Source organism: Populus trichocarpa, chromosome 14 (assembly GCF_000002775.5).
Source record: "Populus trichocarpa isolate Nisqually-1 chromosome 14, P.trichocarpa_v4.1, whole genome shotgun sequence".
Classification (NCBI taxonomy): domain Eukaryota; kingdom Viridiplantae; phylum Streptophyta; class Magnoliopsida; order Malpighiales; family Salicaceae; genus Populus; species Populus trichocarpa.
This window is the reverse complement of record NC_037298.2, coordinates 13,560,602-13,581,868: the sequence shown is the minus strand read 5'-3', so window position 1 is coordinate 13,581,868 and position 21,267 is coordinate 13,560,602. Positions and strand designations below refer to the sequence as shown.

At 33.5% G+C, this 21,267-nt stretch overlaps 2 protein-coding genes across 14 annotated transcripts; one reads left to right on the top strand and one right to left on the bottom strand.

Moving 5' to 3' along the window:
• Positions 1 to 8,412: 8,412 nt before the first annotated feature.
• Positions 8,413 to 15,471, top strand: LOC7469386 (ent-kaurenoic acid oxidase 1). 13 transcript variants are annotated; one of them, XM_024584817.2, is made up of 14 exons: positions 8,534 to 8,696; positions 8,896 to 8,938; positions 9,070 to 9,134; positions 9,529 to 9,571; positions 9,966 to 10,153; positions 11,253 to 11,296; positions 12,007 to 12,381; positions 13,542 to 14,019; positions 14,098 to 14,364; positions 14,458 to 14,547; positions 14,645 to 14,723; positions 14,830 to 14,936; positions 15,017 to 15,138; positions 15,227 to 15,471. In XM_024584817.2, the coding sequence occupies exons 7-14, from the start codon at positions 12,149 to 12,151 to the stop codon at positions 15,330 to 15,332; spliced, it is 1,482 nt and encodes a 493-aa protein (XP_024440585.1). In that variant the 5' UTR covers positions 8,534 to 8,696; positions 8,896 to 8,938; positions 9,070 to 9,134; positions 9,529 to 9,571; positions 9,966 to 10,153; positions 11,253 to 11,296; positions 12,007 to 12,148; the 3' UTR covers positions 15,333 to 15,471. The 13 variants fall into 13 exon arrangements, with proteins under 13 accessions (XP_024440589.1, XP_052302797.1, XP_024440592.1 ...); XM_024584821.2 differs by lacking the exons at positions 8,534 to 8,696; positions 9,070 to 9,134 and adding an exon at positions 8,413 to 8,501; XM_024584818.2 differs by lacking the exon at positions 9,070 to 9,134 and having other exon boundaries at positions 8,533 to 8,696.
• A 773-nt stretch (positions 15,472 to 16,244) lies between these two features.
• On the bottom strand, positions 16,245 to 20,929 carry LOC7469385 (3-hydroxyisobutyryl-CoA hydrolase 1). The gene is made up of 14 exons (XM_002320541.4): positions 20,820 to 20,929; positions 20,627 to 20,707; positions 20,488 to 20,556; positions 20,349 to 20,412; positions 20,190 to 20,269; positions 20,024 to 20,107; positions 19,761 to 19,845; positions 19,056 to 19,141; positions 18,239 to 18,360; positions 17,644 to 17,704; positions 17,355 to 17,453; positions 16,848 to 16,949; positions 16,719 to 16,760; positions 16,245 to 16,577 (listed from the first exon to the last, which is right to left on the bottom strand). The coding sequence occupies exons 1-14, from the start codon at positions 20,856 to 20,858 to the stop codon at positions 16,440 to 16,442; spliced, it is 1,152 nt and encodes a 383-aa protein (XP_002320577.1). The 5' UTR covers positions 20,859 to 20,929; the 3' UTR covers positions 16,245 to 16,439.
• Positions 20,930 to 21,267: the final 338 nt, after the last annotated feature.

The following is a 21,267-nucleotide window of genomic DNA, read 5'->3' as shown; positions in this document are numbered from 1 at the left end:
CGCAATCCCAATTTTATTTCTGATTATATTTTACCTATGTTGTTGCGCTCTTAAAAAATTTAATGGAACTCATGATATAATAATAATAGTTAAATCTACAATATTTAAATTAAAAACCATCAATATTAATATATATTTTTTTAAATTATTTTATAACCTCAATTTCAAAATCATTCTTAACCAAACACATTAAATTATTTTTTCTTCAACCTTAATTTCAACCACAGTTTTAACCAAATATCTATTTTTTCAAACCAACTTCAATTAAAAATACTTTTTATAAAACAACTTTTTTCAAACCATAACCACAACAACTACCACAATACCAAACAATTACCACAATACCAAACACACTCTATACAGCCTGCGTTCCAGCTTCCAAGATGACGCGACATGAAAGCTCCAGGTTGTGTGGATCCCTAAACTATGTAATTTTCTGTTTTGTAAGAAAAATAAATTAATGGGCATGCGATTAGCACATAATTGTATTTAAGCCAGAGTGCCCGTTCTACGCGATGATGAGCTACACATGCATAACCAAACTGAAGCGTGTGCCTGTTGTCGGCAGTCGGCAGGCGGCACCATATATTTGGCTGCATGTGATATCATTGACACCAAAAACCCATTTCTTTTTCTGTTTTCTTGTTTTTTCCAGGCGCTAGAGAAACCTCAAGTGCTATGCATGCCTGCAATAATTCAAGAAAAGACTAGAGGGGGGAGAGAGTAAAGGGAGAAAAAGAAACAAATCCATACTTCCAAAAAGAAAGATAAAGAATGAAAGAAAGCAAGAATTAAACAATGGATAAGGAAAGGAAGAAGCCATCAAAACCTTGAGGATTCAAACCATAAATAGAAAACGAAAAGGACAATCACAGAAAAACGAATAGGATCTGTAATCGTAGATCGATGAGGCTGAGCAGGTGACGACTAGGGAGCAGCAACATGAGGGATAAGATGAACACCAAGTCATGAGCTGGGAGGAAACAAAGAAAAGGCAGGTCGAGCAGAGAAGGAAGATCATGGCGCAGGATAAATTATGGATGGTGAAGTCGATCAACAGAAATGGAATCTGATTCTTCAAGTAGTATGGAAAACAATCAACACATGCAAAGAATGCAAGGAAACAAGTGCTGAAACAAGTCGTGAACCAGAAAAAAAAACACACGCGCGAATCATCATTCATGTTGTGTTTAAAATATGTTATTTTCTAAATGTTTTTTCAATCTACATCATTTTTCTAAAATGCTTTTTTTCTTCAAAAATAAAAAAATATTCAACTTCAACACTGCCTTTTCCTTTTTTGAACCAGGCAAAAAGGAGAGGCGTGCAAACTGACACGCAAGAAAAGTTTGAGAGATGGAGTTAACAGTAGCTCCACTGCCTACCTTGAATAACAGCTATTCACAGATGTGCTTGATGTTCTCGTCATTTTGAAGGATTTTCTCTTATTTGGATCGTGATGTCCTCTGAGCCATGATGACATTGGAGGGCGTTTAGCTTTAATTTGGAGAATGGGAACAAATTGTCTTCTGTAACATACTTTGTTGGAATTCCATCATCTTTGTCTCTTGTCCTCTGAGCCATGCATGCTGACATTGGATGGCGTTTAGCTTTTGGGGAATGGGAACAAATTGTCTTCTGTAATGTAATCGTTGGAATTCCATCATCTTTGTCTCTCGTCCTCTACCATTATTTATTTATTTACTTGTTGGAGATGACGATCCCCATATCTCCATAGACCTTTTTCTTTTCTTTTTATATTGCATGTTGCCTGGGCTTTGGACTTGCAAGGTCGTGCATGGTAGTTTAGTGGTGGGGTCAGGATTGGTTTGGTGCTCCGTGGCGTGGGCGTGCAACCCAAAGCAGTGGTCAGGAAGAAGAGCAATACGATAAATCTGAATATATATATATACACACACACACACACATTGTATTTTCAACTATTTTTCAAAATATTGTTTACTGTTTTGTCTACATTGTTGTCTTGAAAAATATAAAAAATATAGATATTTTGAAGACAAATTATAAGATAGAAAAATTATATTTTTTTTTATGTGTTTCATTTGAAAAATTGACAAATATTTCAGAATATCTCAAAATGAAACGTGGGTAAAATAAAGTGTGAGGCAAGTAATAGTAATTAATAATTAATCGGGGGAGTTTCAATTCATTAATCAATTTGCGTAGATAATTAAGAGGACAAATTAAAAAGATGGTCACGAGGGATCTGACTTGAATTTATTTTTTTTAAAATTAATATGGGTGTCTTACTAGCTTACACGTACCTCAACTAATCTCACGGGTCCTGAAGTTAATGATGATATAAACCTCCAATAATTATTATATTAGCAACCACAGAGTTCGAACCTGGAACCACCTACCTGAATTTATTCTTGAATTCATTCTTCTTGTAGCTTTAGGCAACCAAGAGTATTTGTTCCAAAAACACCCTTTTCAAATAAAGAATATTCTCACATTGGTCATTAAAAAGATGTTTAGGAGAAATGCATTTAATTAATATTTTAAAAGAACTTAAATAGAAAATATTAAATATACAAGCTCAGGTAAAAAAATTATCAGCCTCTCTTCTCGTTATGAGATTTAAGCAAATTTCTTTTTTAAATGTCGTTAAGGAAATAAATATTAAAATTCCTTATAATTCTTTAATTAACATCCATTTCATCACACTAGTTAGTTTATCCGTTCGATCTAATGTGCCAATTTTTAAAATTTACTTTTTATTTAATTTTATAAAAATTAATATATATATATATATATATATATATATAAAAGAAAGACGATGATTTAAATTATAGGAAAAATTATATTTTGTTAAGAATTATTTTCCTTTTTTATTCATGTTTTTTTTTATAAAAAAAAGATATCTTTTTTTATTTGTAGCATGTTTTTTGAAAATCCATTACCTTATTCATTCATTTATTATTACTATTTCTTGACAAAAACATGTGTTTTTATTAGAAGTATTTCTTAAAATAAAAAATTACCATGATTTGAAAAGAAAGTTTCAACCAAAAAAATAAAAAATCCATGAATCAATACTTTTTACACAATCATAGGCAAAAAAATAATATAAGAAATTATGTAATATTTTTTTTAAAAAAACAAAACATTTCATTCTCATTGAATATTTATGAGCATATTTAAAAAAAATTGCATATGTGATTTATAATAATTTATAAAGTAATTGTTAATTTTACCATAAAAGCTATTATTTTATTTGAAAAATAAAAAAAAATTGTATGATTTTTAAATTTATTTATGGTGAATTTTATTATAAATTAAAAATAATTTTAAATAAGAAACTGAAGGACCATTTAGGAAGAGGCTAAGTGCCTATGCTTGGAAGGATAAGTCCACGCACTCCAAAGAAACAAAGCATAGTCATCATAGTTTTAAAACTCAACCCGGTGGTTGACCCGGTACAGTGATCGGGTCACGGGTCAGATAGGTTGACCTGGGTCAACCCAAAAAAAGGAAGAAAAATTGACGTTATCTCTGAGCAAACTGAATGCAAGCATCGCGTGTTCACAATTTCTCATTATTTCAAGAAATAATAAAATTTCCATTTAATTATACAAGTCGACACCACCCACTTGCATACTCACACCCTTTATTGTTTACCTCAAATCAAATTAAAAGAGAGTTAAAATCTTTCCCCCTGCACCTCACACCCTTTATTGTTTACCTCAAATTAAAAGAGAGTTAAAATCTCCCCCCCGCACCTCCATCACATAGGCAGATTGTCTACCAAACCATGAAGACTCTCTGCGCAATTAGCCTCCTAATTACTCTGCTAATTGATAGCGTAGGTGGTTGTTTGATTCCACAACAGATCAAACAAAGTATGCATGAACGTGGGCGACAAAATGAGAGAGAAAAGTCTATGTATGGTTGCCGGCTGCTATAAAGAGACATGTGGGTACAAGTAACATCAGCTTCTCTATAGCAGATTTGAAATAGTGATCCAGATTCTTCTCCTCCTCTGCTTTTCTTCACTGCTGAAATGGCTTTGAAGATTTCTAGGTTTTTTCAATTTTCATTTTGTCTTTGCTGTTAATCGTTTTGAAAACGATATCGTTACGCACACACACACACACATATTAAAAAAAAAAGAGGTCGGGTCTCAGCTGGGTTTACCTGGGTCGACCGGGTTCCGGGTCGACCCACCGGGTTGACCGGGTTTCGCCGGGCTAACTCCCAGACGGGTTTTTGCTTAGACCCGGACCGGTTTCATGCCCGGGTCAGCCGGGTCCCGGGTCGACCCGCCGGGCCGATCCGGGTTTTTAAAACTATGATAGTCATGTCTAACTTTCTTTTTATTTATTTTAAATGGGTTGACGACACCAAATATTCTTTTATTTTTTTTTTTAGTTTAATGTGGGTGTCCGGGTTAGCTTGCGCGCACCTCGACTAATCCCACGGGCCCTGAAGTTAACGACCATGTAAGCCTCCAGTGGCCATCATATGAGCAACCACAAGGCTCAAACCTGAGACCACAGAGGGAGCAAACCTCTTGATCCCAAGTTCTTACCACTGGGTCACCACCTAGATGGTTTTCTTTTTATTAGGATGGACAATACATCATTCGTCTAAACAAATAATGTGACATCAACTAGTCAATTTCTAAACATTTTCGGCTATTTGAAAGTTTGGATATGAGTTTTTGAAACTCAAATCTAATTTTCAACTTGTTTTCATCTAAAAAATCACATAAATATCAATAAACTCATTTTCAATCCCAAAAAACTATATAATCGAGCTAAGAACCAAAATTAAACTGAATTAAAAAAAATATTCTCAAGCCATGATTAACATTTTATGATAAGATTAAAGTTTCAAACTGTCATCATAGAATTCTCCTCTCCAAAACAAATTTATTGAAACTAATATCAAACTCTTTTTATAACCAAAATGTGACCATTTAGAATTTGTATCCCCTTTTCTTTTTCCTGCGACTTTCTCTCTCGTTTCTTAGTATTTTAGAATTGAAATGTTCAAAAGATAAAGTTTAAGACTGAAACATAAAATTTTAAAATAATAGGGTCCAAAATAATTCTTAAAGTATAATTTTTGGCCCTTGTTCTTTTAATTTTTTTTAACTATAACCTAAAATTTTATTTTATAATATTGTTTTTTAATTTAACAACGAAATATTCTCAAACACTTCACATATGCATGAGCATGCATAAGAAAGAAAAAAAGAAGCAAATCCCAATACATAAAACGAAGGCAATATTCTTTTTGAGCCCAATACATATGGGCTCAAAAAGATTTTTCAAATCAGGTTGATTATTGGTTTTTTAACCAATTTTTTAATTAATTAATTCTATAAATGAGTTTATTTAGGTTTTTAGGGTGTTTTCTAAGTGTTGTAAGGTAAAAAACTAAATGAAAATGATTCCTGGAAAAACAAACTCAGCCCTAAATTTTTATCCACTCTGATGACATGTCATCTATTGTTTTTTTTTTTAAAAAAAAAGGGTGATACCCTCATTTAAAAAAAAAAACAAATAAAAGGCTTAGTCATTCAGGCTGAATTGGAAGACCTATGCTCCTAATCTTTTTTTTTAGGCTTTTCAAGTATCTTAATTTTTTATTTTTTAAATTAATTTTTTATTTTTTATTTGAGGGACATTTGAAAAAACATATAAGACAAAATATGAATATATAAGGACAAAAAAGTTTACAAGAATTTTTATAAAAAACAATTATTTCATTAGATATTTGAATTGCTAATCAAGATTTATTTTGGTTTTCCTGTGCAGCCAAATTAACAGTTAAAGATATATTCAAGTTGTTAAAATATAATTATTTTTCCTAAAATTAATGTTAAAATATAGTAATGAATATATTCACCACATGAAATGCATGAACAAAAGAATAATCAAAGTATAATTTAATTAAGTATTACTATGATGAATTAAATAGTTTCAAGGAATTATAAAAATTAAATTAATTTGTATTTGTATAATATATTCTAATATTTAATGAATGATTAATTTCATTTCATTTTGTTTTCACAAACGCTCATGGCCTGATTTTTTTTTTTCTATTTCAGCTTTCAACATTGGATTTTTATTAATTTTTCTTTAATTTTATTCTTGAATACTTATTTGATTTTAAATTGGTCTTTATATCTTTTTTATCATATAAATAAATTTTAAAAATGGTATTGAACCGAATGGAGTTTATGACTCAGATCAAGAGTTTGATGTATTAACCCAAGAAAATGAAGTGAAAGATTTTATCTTTATATCCTAAGTCCTAACTAGATTATTTCTTGTGCATTTTTGAACATAATTAAGATGACCTCAAACTCTTTTTACAATTTGTCTTCACATTTTTTTTCCTTTTTATTGCAACATTCTAGGCCCAAATTATGAATAATTTAAAAACATTTGTTAAGGATAAAAAGTGTAAAAAAAAAGAGAATCAGGACAGAGTGTAAAATAAGGATAAATCTCATTACAAATATAGAATTCAGCAAAAAAGTCTCTTTCAGTCCTTGTACATTTCTTTACAGTTCCTATAGTTTTTGTTATTTCCATTGTGATCCAAAAATTTATTTTCTTAACATTTTCAGTTTCTAAGATGAGAAAAAATAGAGAAAGTTATCGGGTTCTGATTGAAAAAAGAGAAAACATTGATTGACACCAATTTTAGCCATAAAATAATCGATCTTGACGTCAATAAGTTTCATTCGATAAGAAAAGTTCAATAGTGATGATTTTTTTTTGTAAACATGCATGGGAGGGTAGATCTGTGCTCAAGAAGTTTTTTCAATTCAAGTTGATTTTTTTTATTTTTAACCTATTTTTAGGTTAATTATTGCCATAAATGGATTTGTTCAGGTTTTTATGGTATTTTCTAGATATTTTAGGGTTAAAAACTAATTAAAATTTTATTTTTTAGATAAAAAACCCAACCTTGACTTTTCAGCCACCATTATGGTGGCAAGAATTTTGACACCTAGATGACGTGTGTCTAGAGTTGTTTTTTTTTTTTTTAAAAAAAAGGGTGGGGGAAGTTACTTAAAGATTTACAAATATAAAAAATACAAAATTTATTTTTAAAAAATAAAACATAAAATAATAGAAAAACTAAGAGACTTGGAAACCCTACTAAAAAAGTTAAAAGGAAAAAAAAAGCGCGGGCCACGGCGTAAAAAAACTAATATATTTGTGCCACCAAATTAATAATTAAAATATATATTTAAATTGTTAAAATATAATTTGTTTTCCAAAATTTAATGATAAAATATAGTAATGAATATATTCATCACATGAAATACATGAATGAAAGAATGATTAAAGCATCATTTAATTGATTTTTAGACTACAATGCATAATTAAATAGTTTCAAGGAATTATAAAAATTAAATTAATTACTATTTGTATAATATATTCTGATATTTAATGAATAATTAATTTTATTTTCTTTTAACTAGCGCGCTTGACCTGATTTTTATTTTATTTCAATCTTTAATATTAAAATTTTGTTAAAAATATTAATTTTATTTTTTATTATTTATTTGATTTTAAATTGATTTTAATATTTTACCTCATGTAACTCATTAAAAAGTGGTATTGATCTCAACAAATATAACTTAGATTATATATTTAACAAATTAACTAGGATTAATTTAATAAATTACTATATTAATACTAAAACAATTATGTTACAAGTTTTTATATTTAATTTTTTTTTATTCCAGCCAGCGGAAAGGGGAGTAGACTAGCATGAGATAACAAGGAATGTATTACACACGCGATTATTTATAAACTCCATGCATGTCCATGCATGTCTTATAGACCCTCCCCTCCATTGTGATTCTTTCTCGTACCTCTTACGGAGAATAACTAGGAATTTCTCTCTCTCTCTCTCTCTCTCTGATGTGGAATGTAGAATCATTTTATCAATCAAGCTTTCTGTATCAACAGTCAAAGAGTCATTTATTGCTGAAAACAAATGCGATTGCTTTGTATTTTTATGCAATATGTTGGGCGGAGATGTTCTTCCATGCTAAATTATTAATTTCAAAATAAATATAAATGATTTGAAAAGAAAACAATTTCATTATATACTAGTGTTTTTTTCCTCTCAGCGAGATTTGAAGAACAGGTTTTCAAACAAGTGCCCTTGAAATACTCGAGAATTTTAACTTATATAATTAATTGATTTGTTTCTATAATCATGGAATTAAGCTTATGTCTTCCTTGGTACAGGAATTAAATCATTCTAATTATATTAATCAACCTGTTATGTCCTTGGAATACAGGTTAAGAATTGCTTGTTTACGTAATTATATGAAGGAATAATCCTAGAAAGAAAGGACAAATCAGAAATTAAAAAGGGGATGAAGGCGGAGTTGGGAAAGCTAGAAAAGAAATAAAATAAGTGAAGTGAGAGAGGATGAAGAGAAAGTAGACGATGATGATGATGAGAAGGTGAAGGAAAAGTATTAGACAAGATGACAAAGGGTAAAGGACATATGCCGGCAATCTCTTTTGTAAATTCAATTTCCAAAGCCATTATGTTGTTCATATAAAGCTCTAATAAACAACAGTACCAACACACTAGCATACGAATCAATCAATCCCCTTTTACTTTCCTAATCTGCATCGACGAAAATCGATTTTTCTTTTCTTTCTTCCCTCTTCACACAAGCGACACTGGTTCTCTCTTTTCATCTTAGCCTTTTCATTTTAATCGATTAATTTTGGGGTTGTTTTGTTTCTGATCAAGAGTTGGCTTTTTTTTTTCATGAATCAACATCTTTTTGTTTGAAGTTAAGGGATTTTTCAAAGATGGTTTTTTGAATTTTTTACAGTAATTATGGTTGATTTTTCTTTGCATCTTCTTTTTTTTATTCAGGAGTTGAAGACAGAAGAGAGAGAAGCAAGGAAGGCCAAGTCGGGTGAGAAAAACTACTGATTTTGATTTTTCATCTTCTCGGTCTCTTTGAATTAATAGAAAATGGAATCTTTGAATCTATTAATATTAGATATATTGTTGCGTTTCTTTCTTCTCTTCTCTTATTATTTTAAGTTGATGATGATGATGATGATGATGATGAGAAGGTGAAGGAAAAGTATTAGACAAGATGACAAAGGGTAAAGGACATATGCCGGCAATCTCTTTTGTAAATTCAATTTCCAAAGCCATTATGTTGTTCATATAAAGCTCTAATAAACAACAGTACCAACACACTAGCATACGAATCAATCAATCCCCTTTTACTTTCCTAATCTGCATCGACGAAAATCGATTTTTCTTTTCTTTCTTCCCTCTTCACACAAGCGACACTGGTTCTCTCTTTTCATCTTAGCCTTTTCATTTTAATCGATTAATTTTGGGGTTGTTTTGTTTCTGATCAAGAGTTGGCTTTTTTTTTTTCATGAATCAACATCTTTTTGTTTGAAGTTAAGGGATTTTTCAAAGATGGTTTTTTGAATTTTTTACAGTAATTATGGTTGATTTTTCTTTGCATCGTCTTTTTTTATTCAGGAGTTGAAGACAGAAGAGAGAGAAGCAAGGAAGGCCAAGTCGGGTGAGAAAAACTACTGATTTTGATTTTTCATCTTCTCGGTCTCTTTGAATTAATAGAAAATGGAATCTTTGAATCTATTAATATTAGATATATTGTTGCGTTTCTTTCTTCTCTTCTCTTATTATTTTAAGTTGTTTTTTTTTTTTCATGGATCTCCATCTTTTGTTTGTGGTTCGCAAAGTTTTTAAGAGATGAGTTTTTGATTTTTGTCTGCTTTTTTATTTTCATTTGTTGATGTTGATAGGTTTTTCGATTCTCCGTGTAGGTTTTTTTGCATCTACACACTCTTTGGTGTTTTATCTTTCCATACTGTTCTTTTTTCTGTTTGGTTTTTGTTGTTTATTTGTTTCTTACTTGGAGATACTGATTGGTTTCCCTTTTTACTCCGTTACAGGTTGCTTTGACCTTCAAAGCCATTGATTCACCTAGCTTTGAGTGGGGATCCAGGTTACGAAACCAAGGTGGTTGTGAGGATATGTCTTGCTGATGGTATTGACATGTTCCTAGCATTGTTGGTGATGGATGGTTCTTGCATGATAGATCAATTGTATGGGAATTCATTGGAACCCTCTTGATGTTCAGGTAATCAATTTTTAAGTGGTTTTCAGAACTTTTGGAAGAGTTTTTTATTTCAAAATGTCCCCCCTTGCTATAGACAGATGATATTGAGGCTAATTATTATTACATTTTTAATTTATTAAGAGGCTGGTTTCTAGACGTGTTTTTCAATTTGTGGCTTTGGGAAAGTCAGTGATTAGGCAGGTAATTGGACAGAGGGGTTCACGAGTTTAGGTTAGTTAGCTTGAATTGTTATGAGTTGTTTACAAAAGTTAATGCTAATTTAAAATGTAGAACTTGGAAGAAATTCTGAGCTTTTTATTGGGACTTGATTTGTTAGAAATGCTTAGAAATTGGATAAATCACTAGCTGTTGTTTATGAAATTTGCTGGTGCTCTATGTAAAAAACATTAACCAGATTTGTCTCCATTCCATGATAGTGTTCAATGTGTTTGCTTTGTCGATCTTCATGCCAGATTTCAATGTTTAATTCAAAAATCATATCAAGCTGGTCATGGTCATATTCACTGTGCATAGAACAATTTCTGATTTGATTGTGATGATTGGTGATGTTCCAGCCTATATCTTTAGGAAATAGTTTGAGAATTTATAAAATTAGATTGGGTTCAAAGTTGTTATAACATAGACAACATTTTAAGTTACAGTTGGTGGGGAAAGGAGATTGATTATGATCTGTATTGCACCTAAGAAAATGTCAGGAACTGCTGTTCCTACAATGAATAACAGAACTGCCATGTTCTGGGCTAGCAGATTTTTTTCTTCTTAAATTTTGCCCTTAGTGCTTCACTCTATTGGATCAGTTGGTCACCTCTAATAACTTGCTGCATTGGGATACCAAACTTGCTGAAATGACATAAACCATGCTTTCAAACTCTGCTTTGATTTTTTCCAGTGGAGATGATTGCAAACAAAATCTGTGATTCATGGTGCACTAGGTCATCCAATCCTTTCTTTTCTTTCTAAGAGTCATATTAAGAAAAGGTGCTATTAAGTGCACAATGCTTTATGCAGCATTTCAAAGCTAAGATTTGATGCTTCTATATGTGCAATCCATTATATTTACCACATGTTCATCCTATTTTTCTATTTTTGCAATGTATAGGTATTGAAACCTGGCTGGAATCATTATCACCACTACATCAACAAGTATGTCCTTTCCTCACACCGTCTTTCTTTCTCTTCTTCTTTTTCTTGGCATAGCATTCGGTTCCTATAGATGAAGAGCATACATGAAACATGCCTTTGGCACAAATACTAACAGATATGTATAAAGTCATGTTAGTTCCATGATGATGACAGACTTGGCTTGCGCAAAATTAACCACATGTTTTGAACAAAATTTTCATTTCGTTAGTTTTAAATGAATACTTTAGTTGTTTTCTACTTTGAATAGTCAGAATGTATTTTTTTTTTCCTTGCTTGGTTAATAGCTCCTATCGGGATCATCAATGCATTCATAAAGGCTAATTATTGTGCTTTTTTTTTTTCAATTCCATTTATTCTAAACATCTATCCCTGAGATGTTTTTGTTGACAGCTTCATCTACAAATATCGATTATGATCATCAACAAAGTTGTCATCTCATTCAAACCCAGCACCCCTCATATTTTGCCACTATAAATTATTGTTACTATTTGTTTTTTCATCTAACAGATTTTCCCCTGTGACTCAACCGATCAATTAAAAACATCTCCCATTACATTCACATCTATACATCATGATATATTTCTCATATTCTCTTGGTTAAAGCTACCCATATATAAATATGTGTGTGTGTGTGTGTGTCCCACACTTTTCTTTACAGCTTATTATATTAGATGACCTTCTGACATAATTCCTCTACTTTTTTTTTATAGGAGGGTTGGCTATTGCTCACGCAAATCTCTTGCACAATCCATATACCTACGCATATATCTGTGACTGTAGTCTCTTGTATCAAATTCTTTTATCAGGTGGCCCCTCTGTCCGGTTCCTTGTAACAAATTAAGCTAGCTAGCTATGGAGTCGGGATCTATCTGGGTGGTCCTAGCAGTCATATTTGGTGGATTAGGGGTTGGGAAATGGATTCTAAAGAAAGTGAATTGGTGGTTGTATGAAGCCCAACTGGGTGAAAAGCAGTACTCACTACCTCCAGGGGATTTGGGCTGGCCTTTCATTGGCAATATGTGGTCCTTTCTCAGAGCTTTCAAATCCAGCGATCCTGATTCTTTCATGCGCACCTTCATCAACAAGTATACTGCTAATTTCTCTTTCTCTTTCTCTACATCTTTCTCTTTCCTTTTTATGTACATACATATATCATGGCATTTCCGGTCTTCTGGCTTTCCTCTAGGCATGATTCCATTCCATCATTCTTCTTTGTTTCCAGGGGAAGTGGCAATTCGGTACAATAAATAAATAAATTTATTTATATGTATGTGTGTGTGTGTCTCTATCATCATCTGCCATGTACCTTACTCGCAACCAGTTATGTTGGAAAGGGAATAAAGAGGGTAGGAGCTGGCTTTGTTTTTGTCATTTTCCCTGTCCTCTTAAAATGATTCAACCTAGTTAGTTGTTTTTTTTTTCCTACCAACTCTTCCACTCGTATTTTTTATCATGTGTTATGGTGAATTACTTTTTCTTTTATCTGTTAACAATGGAGAGATCGAGTCTTTTTCAGAAGGATTAATTAATTAATAGTAGGAATGCTATATCTACATATTCTGCTTTTAGTGAAGCACAAGGAGTGAAGAAATGTAGCCCACAGGAATATGCAGTACAGCCCCAATATGCCTTTTCCTCTTTTCCTTTTGTTTTGCTGAGAAGAGGGAAGAGAACACACACAATCAATATAGATGGGGTTCGGTAAAGTTAGTTCAAGACTAGCCAGCTCAGATTTCTGGAGAAATATAGTATTATTATGAAATGAATGCGTGTGGGTGTGAAATGGTGTCCTTTTTCTGACTGTCTGCTAATGAATAGATATTTTAGTGCGTATGCAGCATCATCTAGGGTACCGTTTGGTTCTGTTCCAGAATAATATTTGTTATGTTTAGCCTTTACTTATCTTACCTGCCACTAATATTAAGCATGTGGATTTGATTCGAAGATTTCCTTGCCCTTTCACACCTTGACTAGTATCCTTGAAATTTTGACTGTTTTCTGCTTTTTTATGTTATCTCTCCAAGGAAAAGAAAAGTGGTTTTTCTATCTCGGCTTTGGTTGCCATTCTTAGGGGTCTCATACGCGTACATGGGTGCATGGTAATTGAAGTTACACAATTGAATTGCTCTATTGTTGCTCGAATCATATCTGTAATATCAGTAGTACTCTGGCTTATGAGAAGAAATTGTTTTCTATAATTAATTAATGATATATTACTCAATTGAATGGAAACAATATGATACAGATATGGAGATAATGGAATCTACAAGGCCTTCATGTTTGGGAACCCGAGTGTATTCGTAACAACACCTGAAGCATGCAGAAGAGTATTAAGTAACGATGATGCATTTAAGCCTGGATGGCCAATTTCCACACTGAAGCTTATCGGAAGGAAATCCTTCATTGATATTTCTTACGAAGAGCACAAGCGCCTTCGCCGTCTGACGTCCGCTCCTGTCAATGGTCATGAAGCGTTGTCCGTTTACATTCCATATATAGAAGAAAATGTGATAGCTATGTTGGAAAAATGGACCACAATGGGGAAGATCGAGTTCTTGACTCAAGTGAGAAAACTTACCTTCAAAATAATCATGTATATATTTCTTAGCTCTGAGAGTGAGGTGGTCATGGAGGCTTTGGAGAAGGATTACACCACTCTTAATTATGGAGTCAGAGCCATGGCGATCAATCTTCCTGGATTCGCTTACTATAAAGCATTGAAGGTTGATCTCACTTTTCTTGATTACTACTCTTATTCTTTACTCTTAGCGTTTAAATTAATGAATTGTCATTAATTCCAGGCCCGCAAAAGACTTGTCGCTATATTCCAATCTATAGTGGATGAGCGTAGAAATTTAAGGAAGAACAGTGCTCGTAACGCAAAGAAGAAAGACATGATGGACTCTCTGTTGGGTGTTGAAGATGAAAATGGTAGGAAATTGACTGATGAAGAAATCATAGATGTAATTTTGATGTACTTGAATGCAGGCCATGAATCCTCTGGCCATATCACGACATGGGCTACTATTTTTCTCCAGGAACATCCAGAATTTCTCCAAAAAGCTAAGGTATGTACCGTAATTCCATTAATTATAAGACACATTCCATATTCCCATTGAAAGTATGTCCGTGCATTGATCCATCACTTGATTTCGTTTTAGGAAGAGCAAGAACAGATTGTAAAAAGGAGGCCACCAGCACAAAATGGATTGTCACTTAAGGAAGTTCGAGAAATGGATTATCTTTCCAAGGTACAATTTATCAGTAGCCTGTCATGATTTTATGTTCAGCTTCTTGCAAATCAATCAAGTTCATAACAACACATTTCAATTTCGTAATTTGTTACAGGTGATTGATGAAACACTTCGTTTGATCACATTCTCGCTTACTGTTTTCCGAGAAGCAAAAACAGATTTCAGTATAAACGGTTAGTTGCTAAAAGATCTTCTCCCTAGGGGAGTTGGTGTAAAATTTTACATTCTTTGATAGACCTGGAGTCCGTTCGCTGACGGATATAATGTCATGATCTTCAGGATACATCATTCCAAAGGGTTGGAAAGTTCTGGTTTGGTTCAGGACAGTTCATTTGGATCCAGAAATCTATCAAAATCCAAAGGAATTTAATCCTTCTAGATGGGATGTAAGTCAATCAGCTCCTGCAGTGGTTACTATATATTGTATTTTGATGATCAAAATATATATTAACATCCTTAATTGTAGAATTACACCCCCAAAGCAGGGACTTTCCTTCCTTTTGGAGCTGGAAGCAGGCTGTGCCCTGGAAATGATCTTGCCAAGCTTGAAATATCTATTTTTCTGCATTATTTTCTTCTTGATTATATGTGAGTCTCTCTGCTAATATTTACGAACGATCCTGCATTATTTTCTCCTAGATACATTATTGTATGCTATATGTATTTGATGTTACAGGCTCGAACGTGAAAATCCTGAATGTCGTTGGATGTTCCTCCCTCATACCAGACCAACAGACAACTGTGTGGCTAGAATCAAGAAAGTTTCATCCACATCTGTATAAGAAGCAAGAGAAAGGGCATGCATTTAGAGGTGCTTTGAGAAAATAATAATAAACTTTTAGAATTTTGGTTCATTAGCTGGATAAGCCTTTTTTGTGCTCCTCCATTCCATACATATATATCAAGAAAGTTTCCCCTGTAGCTGCTGCATCAACATGCATGTTGAGAAAAGGTGAATGTCATGGCCCTCTGAAATTTTGCAAAGCCAATACTGTCATATTGGTGGTTATGTCGTAAATATCATCATGCATGGATCTCCAGAACTGAAGAAACAAACCATTTGGGTTGCTAACTTCACAGAAAAGAACCGAATTGGCAAAAACTGTCTAATTTGTGGAGATGTTACTGTTGCAATAGCCTCATGTAAAGCATCTACCCATTCGTCTCCTAAAAAATCCAAAGATTTGCAAGCAAGCTGGAACGTAGAATACATAATTCCTGAAACTTTTTTAAGGTCATCAGAACTTAATGCCCCTTTAACATGGTTCAAAAGAAATCTTTGAAAGTATATCTCCCCTGCTGTAGGAAGAATATATGTTAGACAACCAAGATTAAACCTTTTTGATCTTGTGGTCCACTCTAAATCCCAAACAAATGTTAAACCACCAGAACAACAAATTCACGATTCTTACTTCAACCACCAGATTAAATACGGGCTACGGCCTAAAAGGGTCACCCTTATTGTGGGCGTGACTGTCATAAACCAGCCAGAATCTTAGTAAAAACACCAGAACAACAAATTCACGATTTGGAAATGTTCGATTCAATTTTTGGGATGACTTCACGGGGCCTTAAAGATGACTATTACAAGGTCATCCTCTCAAAGTGGATGCAAACCAAATCCCAACTCATCACAATTCACATGACTCATTTCCTTGCTATGTTTCAAAGGTCTACAACCCACCTGTGCCGTGTAGGAAAATGCATGTATACATTTTTTGCTCGTTATTTATTCAAAGAAATAGTTGATTATGATTGTGTTTGTTTATTTGATTATGTCCAGTATTCATAAATGAACATCAGCCAACTCAAGCTCATGAACTACCTTCAAATTATCAAATAAAACTCTCCTCGGAGCTTGGACTTCACTGGTAGGTGGGAAGAGATGATCAAAGCTTTGCAATGGCATGTCCAGGCAAGTTGAAACGAGCAGGGAGCTTCAATTCTTCCCATTCTTCATCATCTACTTTTGAAAAGTATTCCTCGACCACAGCATCACTGATGAGATCCAATTGAGAAGGTTCCCACTGAATAAACGAATGGGAAGATGGAAATTTTTATATCTCATCAGTGAAGAAGAAAACAAAATCTACATGTAGACTCTTAAAGGAAAGTTGTGGAGGTTTAAAGGATCTAAGATGCAGAGATAAAGAGAAAGCTTATTACACCTTTGGGTTCTTATCCTTGTCCAACAGTATAGCTCTACAACCCTGCATTAGAAAGTTAGGTCTTAGAAATATTGTCAAGAAACAGTAAAAGGTAGAAAAAGGAAATATTTGGCTCAGCTGAAAACAAACCTCGAAGAAATCCTTGCTAAGCTTTCCCTGCATGACATGACAAACCATTCTATATTCTCGAACCAGACATTGACCAACACCTTGGAGCCTGCCTTCTCTGATCTGGAACCACAGTACCAAAGCCATCTTTTAAGTTGCAATATTATATAAGCTCCTCAATCACATAATATCTGACTTCTGTCTCTATCATAAAGTGAAAAGGGTATTCTTCAAATCCAACAGTTTCTCTGAATATCAATCATATCCCTCAATGATCAATTTTGAACGATTTACATCTTTTAGTTTATTAATTATGCATGTCGATGTTAATGACATCTAATTTCATGGTTGGAAGAAAAAGTCACTAGTCCAAATGTCCTAAACAAAACGGAGGTGAGTATTGTGATCCTCTTGAACCATGAGTACGATACAAAATGTTTTGTTCTTTTACTCGAATAACTAACATAATACTTTTTTTATCAAGAAATTGATGAAAATAATTCAATCAAAGGTATGCTGCAGTCGTACAGATTTAAGAGAGATTTTAAGACTTGTAGGAGAAGCCTTTTTCAGTGATTGAATGGCTGCAGAGAACCAATCCTCTGTTATATTCACAGCTTCCTTCTCCTGCGACATAGGAAGCATAGAAAGTCAATTTATTACCAAAAGTCATATCCATGACTGCACAACTCAACACAAATGAAAAAAAAAAAAAGAGTACTCAGTTAACAGTGTAAAAAGCAACTATCTTACGCATCATGAAGAGAAATTTATATTATTTTTCTCTGAATAAAGCATGCAAACATCTTCAACTTACAAGGGCAGACAAAATCGCTTCAACGGTTCTCAGAGAAAAGCATTTGTCAATAACATCCAACCTACAACCAAGTAATAACAGAAAATGAGGATCTGGGAAACATACAGCAGTCTACATTGGCAATTTGGCACCGTGAAGGAGTAAACTCCTTGTTAGTTGAGTTTGTGAACGTATATAACTCAAGGGATTGCTCTATCTTTACATGTATGCTACTCTCTGGACAAGCAAATGATACTAAAAACTAACAAACTTCAGAGCATTTTTATGTGAGAAAAATATCAATTTAGCTATCAAGGGATGAAGTAGTTGTTTACAGTTTAGAATAGAATCTCAAAACATAACATTAAGTATAACATGTCAAGACTAACTCCCAGACAGTCTCCATAAATATTCAGGAAATAAGTTGCATTGATAATGAAACCAAACAATTAAATACATAAAGAAATATCTAGATTTAAACAGATCACACTTGCACATGCCCTGAGCTAGCTGCTACTGACAAATGTAGTCTGTCATGACATGACAAAACTTTCACACACATTGTTGATAAATTAGACAGAATAAGATTGATGGATGTCAAATTAAAAAAACTCACCGATGATAAGCACTTTTACCCTTCAAATATGGTCGCTCAGAGTATTCATCAATAATTGCTGAAATCCTGGCTGGATCACTGGAGTCTAAGTTGACCAATGCTTCTTCTAACAGAGGCAATTTCTATCAATCAAGAAATACACCTTTTTAAAAAAAGCACTCTGCCAATTAAGAAAGAAAACTTGAACACCTACCAATTACACGTACTCTGAAACACTGGAACGCATATTAAGATATAAATATTTTTATCAAACACAACAAACTGGAAGAAGGAATTTTTCAGAGTGGATGAAACAACATCCTACTAACAATAAACTTAAATGGACAATAACATGGTTTTGAACTTCGACAAATATTCACAGATTAATTCAACATCTGATGTATCTCAGCTTGCACTATAAATCAAAAAGCTTTCCATCAGTGAAAACAGATGCTAAAAATTTTAAAAGTTGTTTACCACCGTTAAAGATTCCATCAGTCTAGATAAAATGAATGTGAATAACTTGTCAGCAGCTTCATATAGATTAAATGAAATCAGAACACATGCAATGCAGCTTAAGTTGAGGGGTAACTCAAATTGTTCAAGGAACTTGATGCAGTGAATTCTAGATCAACTCAGGTTCTGCAAGCATGATATTTCTGTGCCAGCTAATATTACCATGACAGTAGAGAAGAAATTGTAACATCCATGTCATGAGCTGATACATGAACAAAAACATGTTACATATGTTATCACCTCGGGCTAACATAATATTTTCACTTTGCTCTTCAATTTTAGAGCAGATACATTTTATGATTTCAGTGCAAAGGGGAAATACCGCAGATGGGACAAGGTGAGTTGCAAGACCACACAAGAGCATTTCAGCACCATCCAACCTTGCACCTGTAAGCCCAACATATTCTCCTGCCACAATATGCAGAATGATGATCCTAATAAACAAATGAAATCCAAATCTATAAATTTCACAAGAAGCAAGACAAAATGAATTTCTCAAGCATGCAAAAGACAAATTTTATAAAACATTTGGTAAATTCTCAAAAGCATGATTTTATTTTTAGATACCAAAAGAATGAAAGATAATTAGGAGATAAATTTAGAGTTCCAGCAGAATTTGTTGTCGTCAATTGAAGTGGAAGTTCATATATTTTTTGTTAGAATGAAACCACTAAATTCCGCTTCGTCAATTCTTTACTTCAAATGAGTTGCTGGTATGACTCCAGCTCATTGGGCAGATCATTTTTTGTGTTTTCTTTTTTTCCAACTCATGTATGTTCAGACCACTTCAAGGCTCCTAAAGTATTCCTGCCACAATGAGAACCATCATATGACCTAACCACGACATCGAAAGGGCAGTGTGAAATGATATGGCTTCCATGAAAGCATAACAGTGTCTAAACCCTAAAACCTACGTAGCTGCGAAGAAGCTGAACTTCATCTTCTTTTTTTCTAGAAAATGAAAATGAAAAAATTGTTTGAGAATATCTCTTATAAGCCTGTAAAACAAGGATGCAAGTGGCATTACCAAAGAACCCAGGAAGTCTTGACAAGTAATAAGAGGCACCTACATCAGGGAAGAGACCCAGGGCTGTTTCAGGCATTGCAAAGACCTACAGAAAGTAATAATAAATAAGGTTATCATGCAAGCTCCAGGAGTTGGGCCCTCATTCTCTTGGCTCGTCACCAAATGAGCAAAATAATTGACCATAATCGATGAAAAATTGATTAATTAGCAAGAGAGATTCCTCTAGTCCTTGAGACTTGAAATAATGAACAGAAGATAGTTACTGAATTCTCAGTTGCTACACGGAATCTTCCATGCATCGAAGCTCCAGCCCCACCTCCCATGACAATCCCATCAAGAATCGAAACCTTGAAGTGAGAAGGATAATTAGAGACGTCACTATTTAGAAGGCCATTTCATTCGGGGGGGGGGGGGGGTGGAGCAAGTTACCTGTGGTTTAGTGTATGTTGCCATGATGTAGTTGAGAGTGAATTCCTTGCAAAAGAAATCAGCGCCAGACTTCCAATGAGCTGATTGATGCATTGTATAGCTGAGATGAGAAAGAATGTCAAGTATTTATGATTAATGAAGAGTACAAGGGGACGCAACCTTCGCGGATATCGCGAACCACTGCAGCAACATCGCCACCGGCACAAAAAGCTCTTCCACTTCCCTACCAAAAAAGAAGAGGGAAATAGTGAATTACTAGCAAGAAATAGGAAACACGCATGAATTAGTAGAGAAGTACCTTGAGGAGAAGCAACTTGACATTAGGATCCTTCTCATAAGCAAGGAAGAGCTCGAGCAAACGGGAAACCTACCATTTTTATCATTATTATAAATAGTAAAATTTTATGCAAGTGAAAAACAGAGGAATAATACGATACCATTTGATGGGAAAGGGCATTCAATTGCTTAGGCCTGTTCAGTATCAAGGTTTTTGAGAAGGAGTTGTCTTCTACTAGAACCTGAGAAATCAAATTCAATTTTTTAAAAGAAGAAAAAATAAATAAATCATTTCTTCAATTCTCCGGGGAAAAAAAAAACACAAATAAAGAAGAAAAAAGAGGTAGCAGCTACCTGGTCGAGGAGGTGGGGATGGGGCTTGGAGGAAGCCATTCTTTTGCGTTTCAGTGGTCTTCAAACACTGCCCTTCCTCTGGTAGTCTATTTATTATATTTATATGCCGATCAATCGTGGGTTGAGATTTGTAATTTTTATTTTTATTTTTTTTATATAAAGTTAGCATCGGGTTTATCAAGGTAACTCAAATTATTTCAGTTTATAAATTTGATGGATTATTTTTTTTAATTAAACTTGACTTTTTTTATAGTTTATTTTTTCTTATATAGTTAAATTTTTTTATAGAGAAAATCAAGTTATTAACATAGTTTTAAAACTCAATCCGGTGGTCGATCCGGTATAGTAATCGGGTCACGGGTCAAATGAGTTGACCCGAGTTAAAAAAAAAAAACTGACATTATCTCTAAACAAACTGAGTGGAAGCATCGCGTGTTCCCATTATTCC

What these genes read in the sequence shown, in the direction of transcription:
- LOC7469385 (XM_002320541.4), bottom strand. Translation starts at nt 20,858, where the DNA reads ATGGCTTCCTCCAAGCCCCATCCCCACCTCCTCGACCAG. An exon ending in ATGCCCTTTCCCATCAAATG is followed by an intron (nt 20,557 to 20,626) that starts GTATCGTATTAT and finishes TAAAAATGGTAG; the next exon opens with GTTTCCCGTTTGCTCGAGCT. An exon ending in TCAAGTTGCTTCTCCTCAAG is followed by an intron (nt 20,413 to 20,487) that starts GTACTTCTCTAC and finishes CTTTTTTGGTAG; the next exon opens with GGAAGTGGAAGAGCTTTTTG.
- LOC7469386 (XM_024584821.2), top strand. Translation starts at nt 12,149, where the DNA reads ATGGAGTCGGGATCTATCTGGGTGGTCCTAGCAGTCATATTTGGTGGA. An exon ending in AAATGGATTATCTTTCCAAG is followed by an intron (nt 14,548 to 14,644) that starts GTACAATTTATC and finishes AATTTGTTACAG; the next exon opens with GTGATTGATGAAACACTTCG. An exon ending in AACAGATTTCAGTATAAACG is followed by an intron (nt 14,724 to 14,829) that starts GTTAGTTGCTAA and finishes CATGATCTTCAG; the next exon opens with GATACATCATTCCAAAGGGT.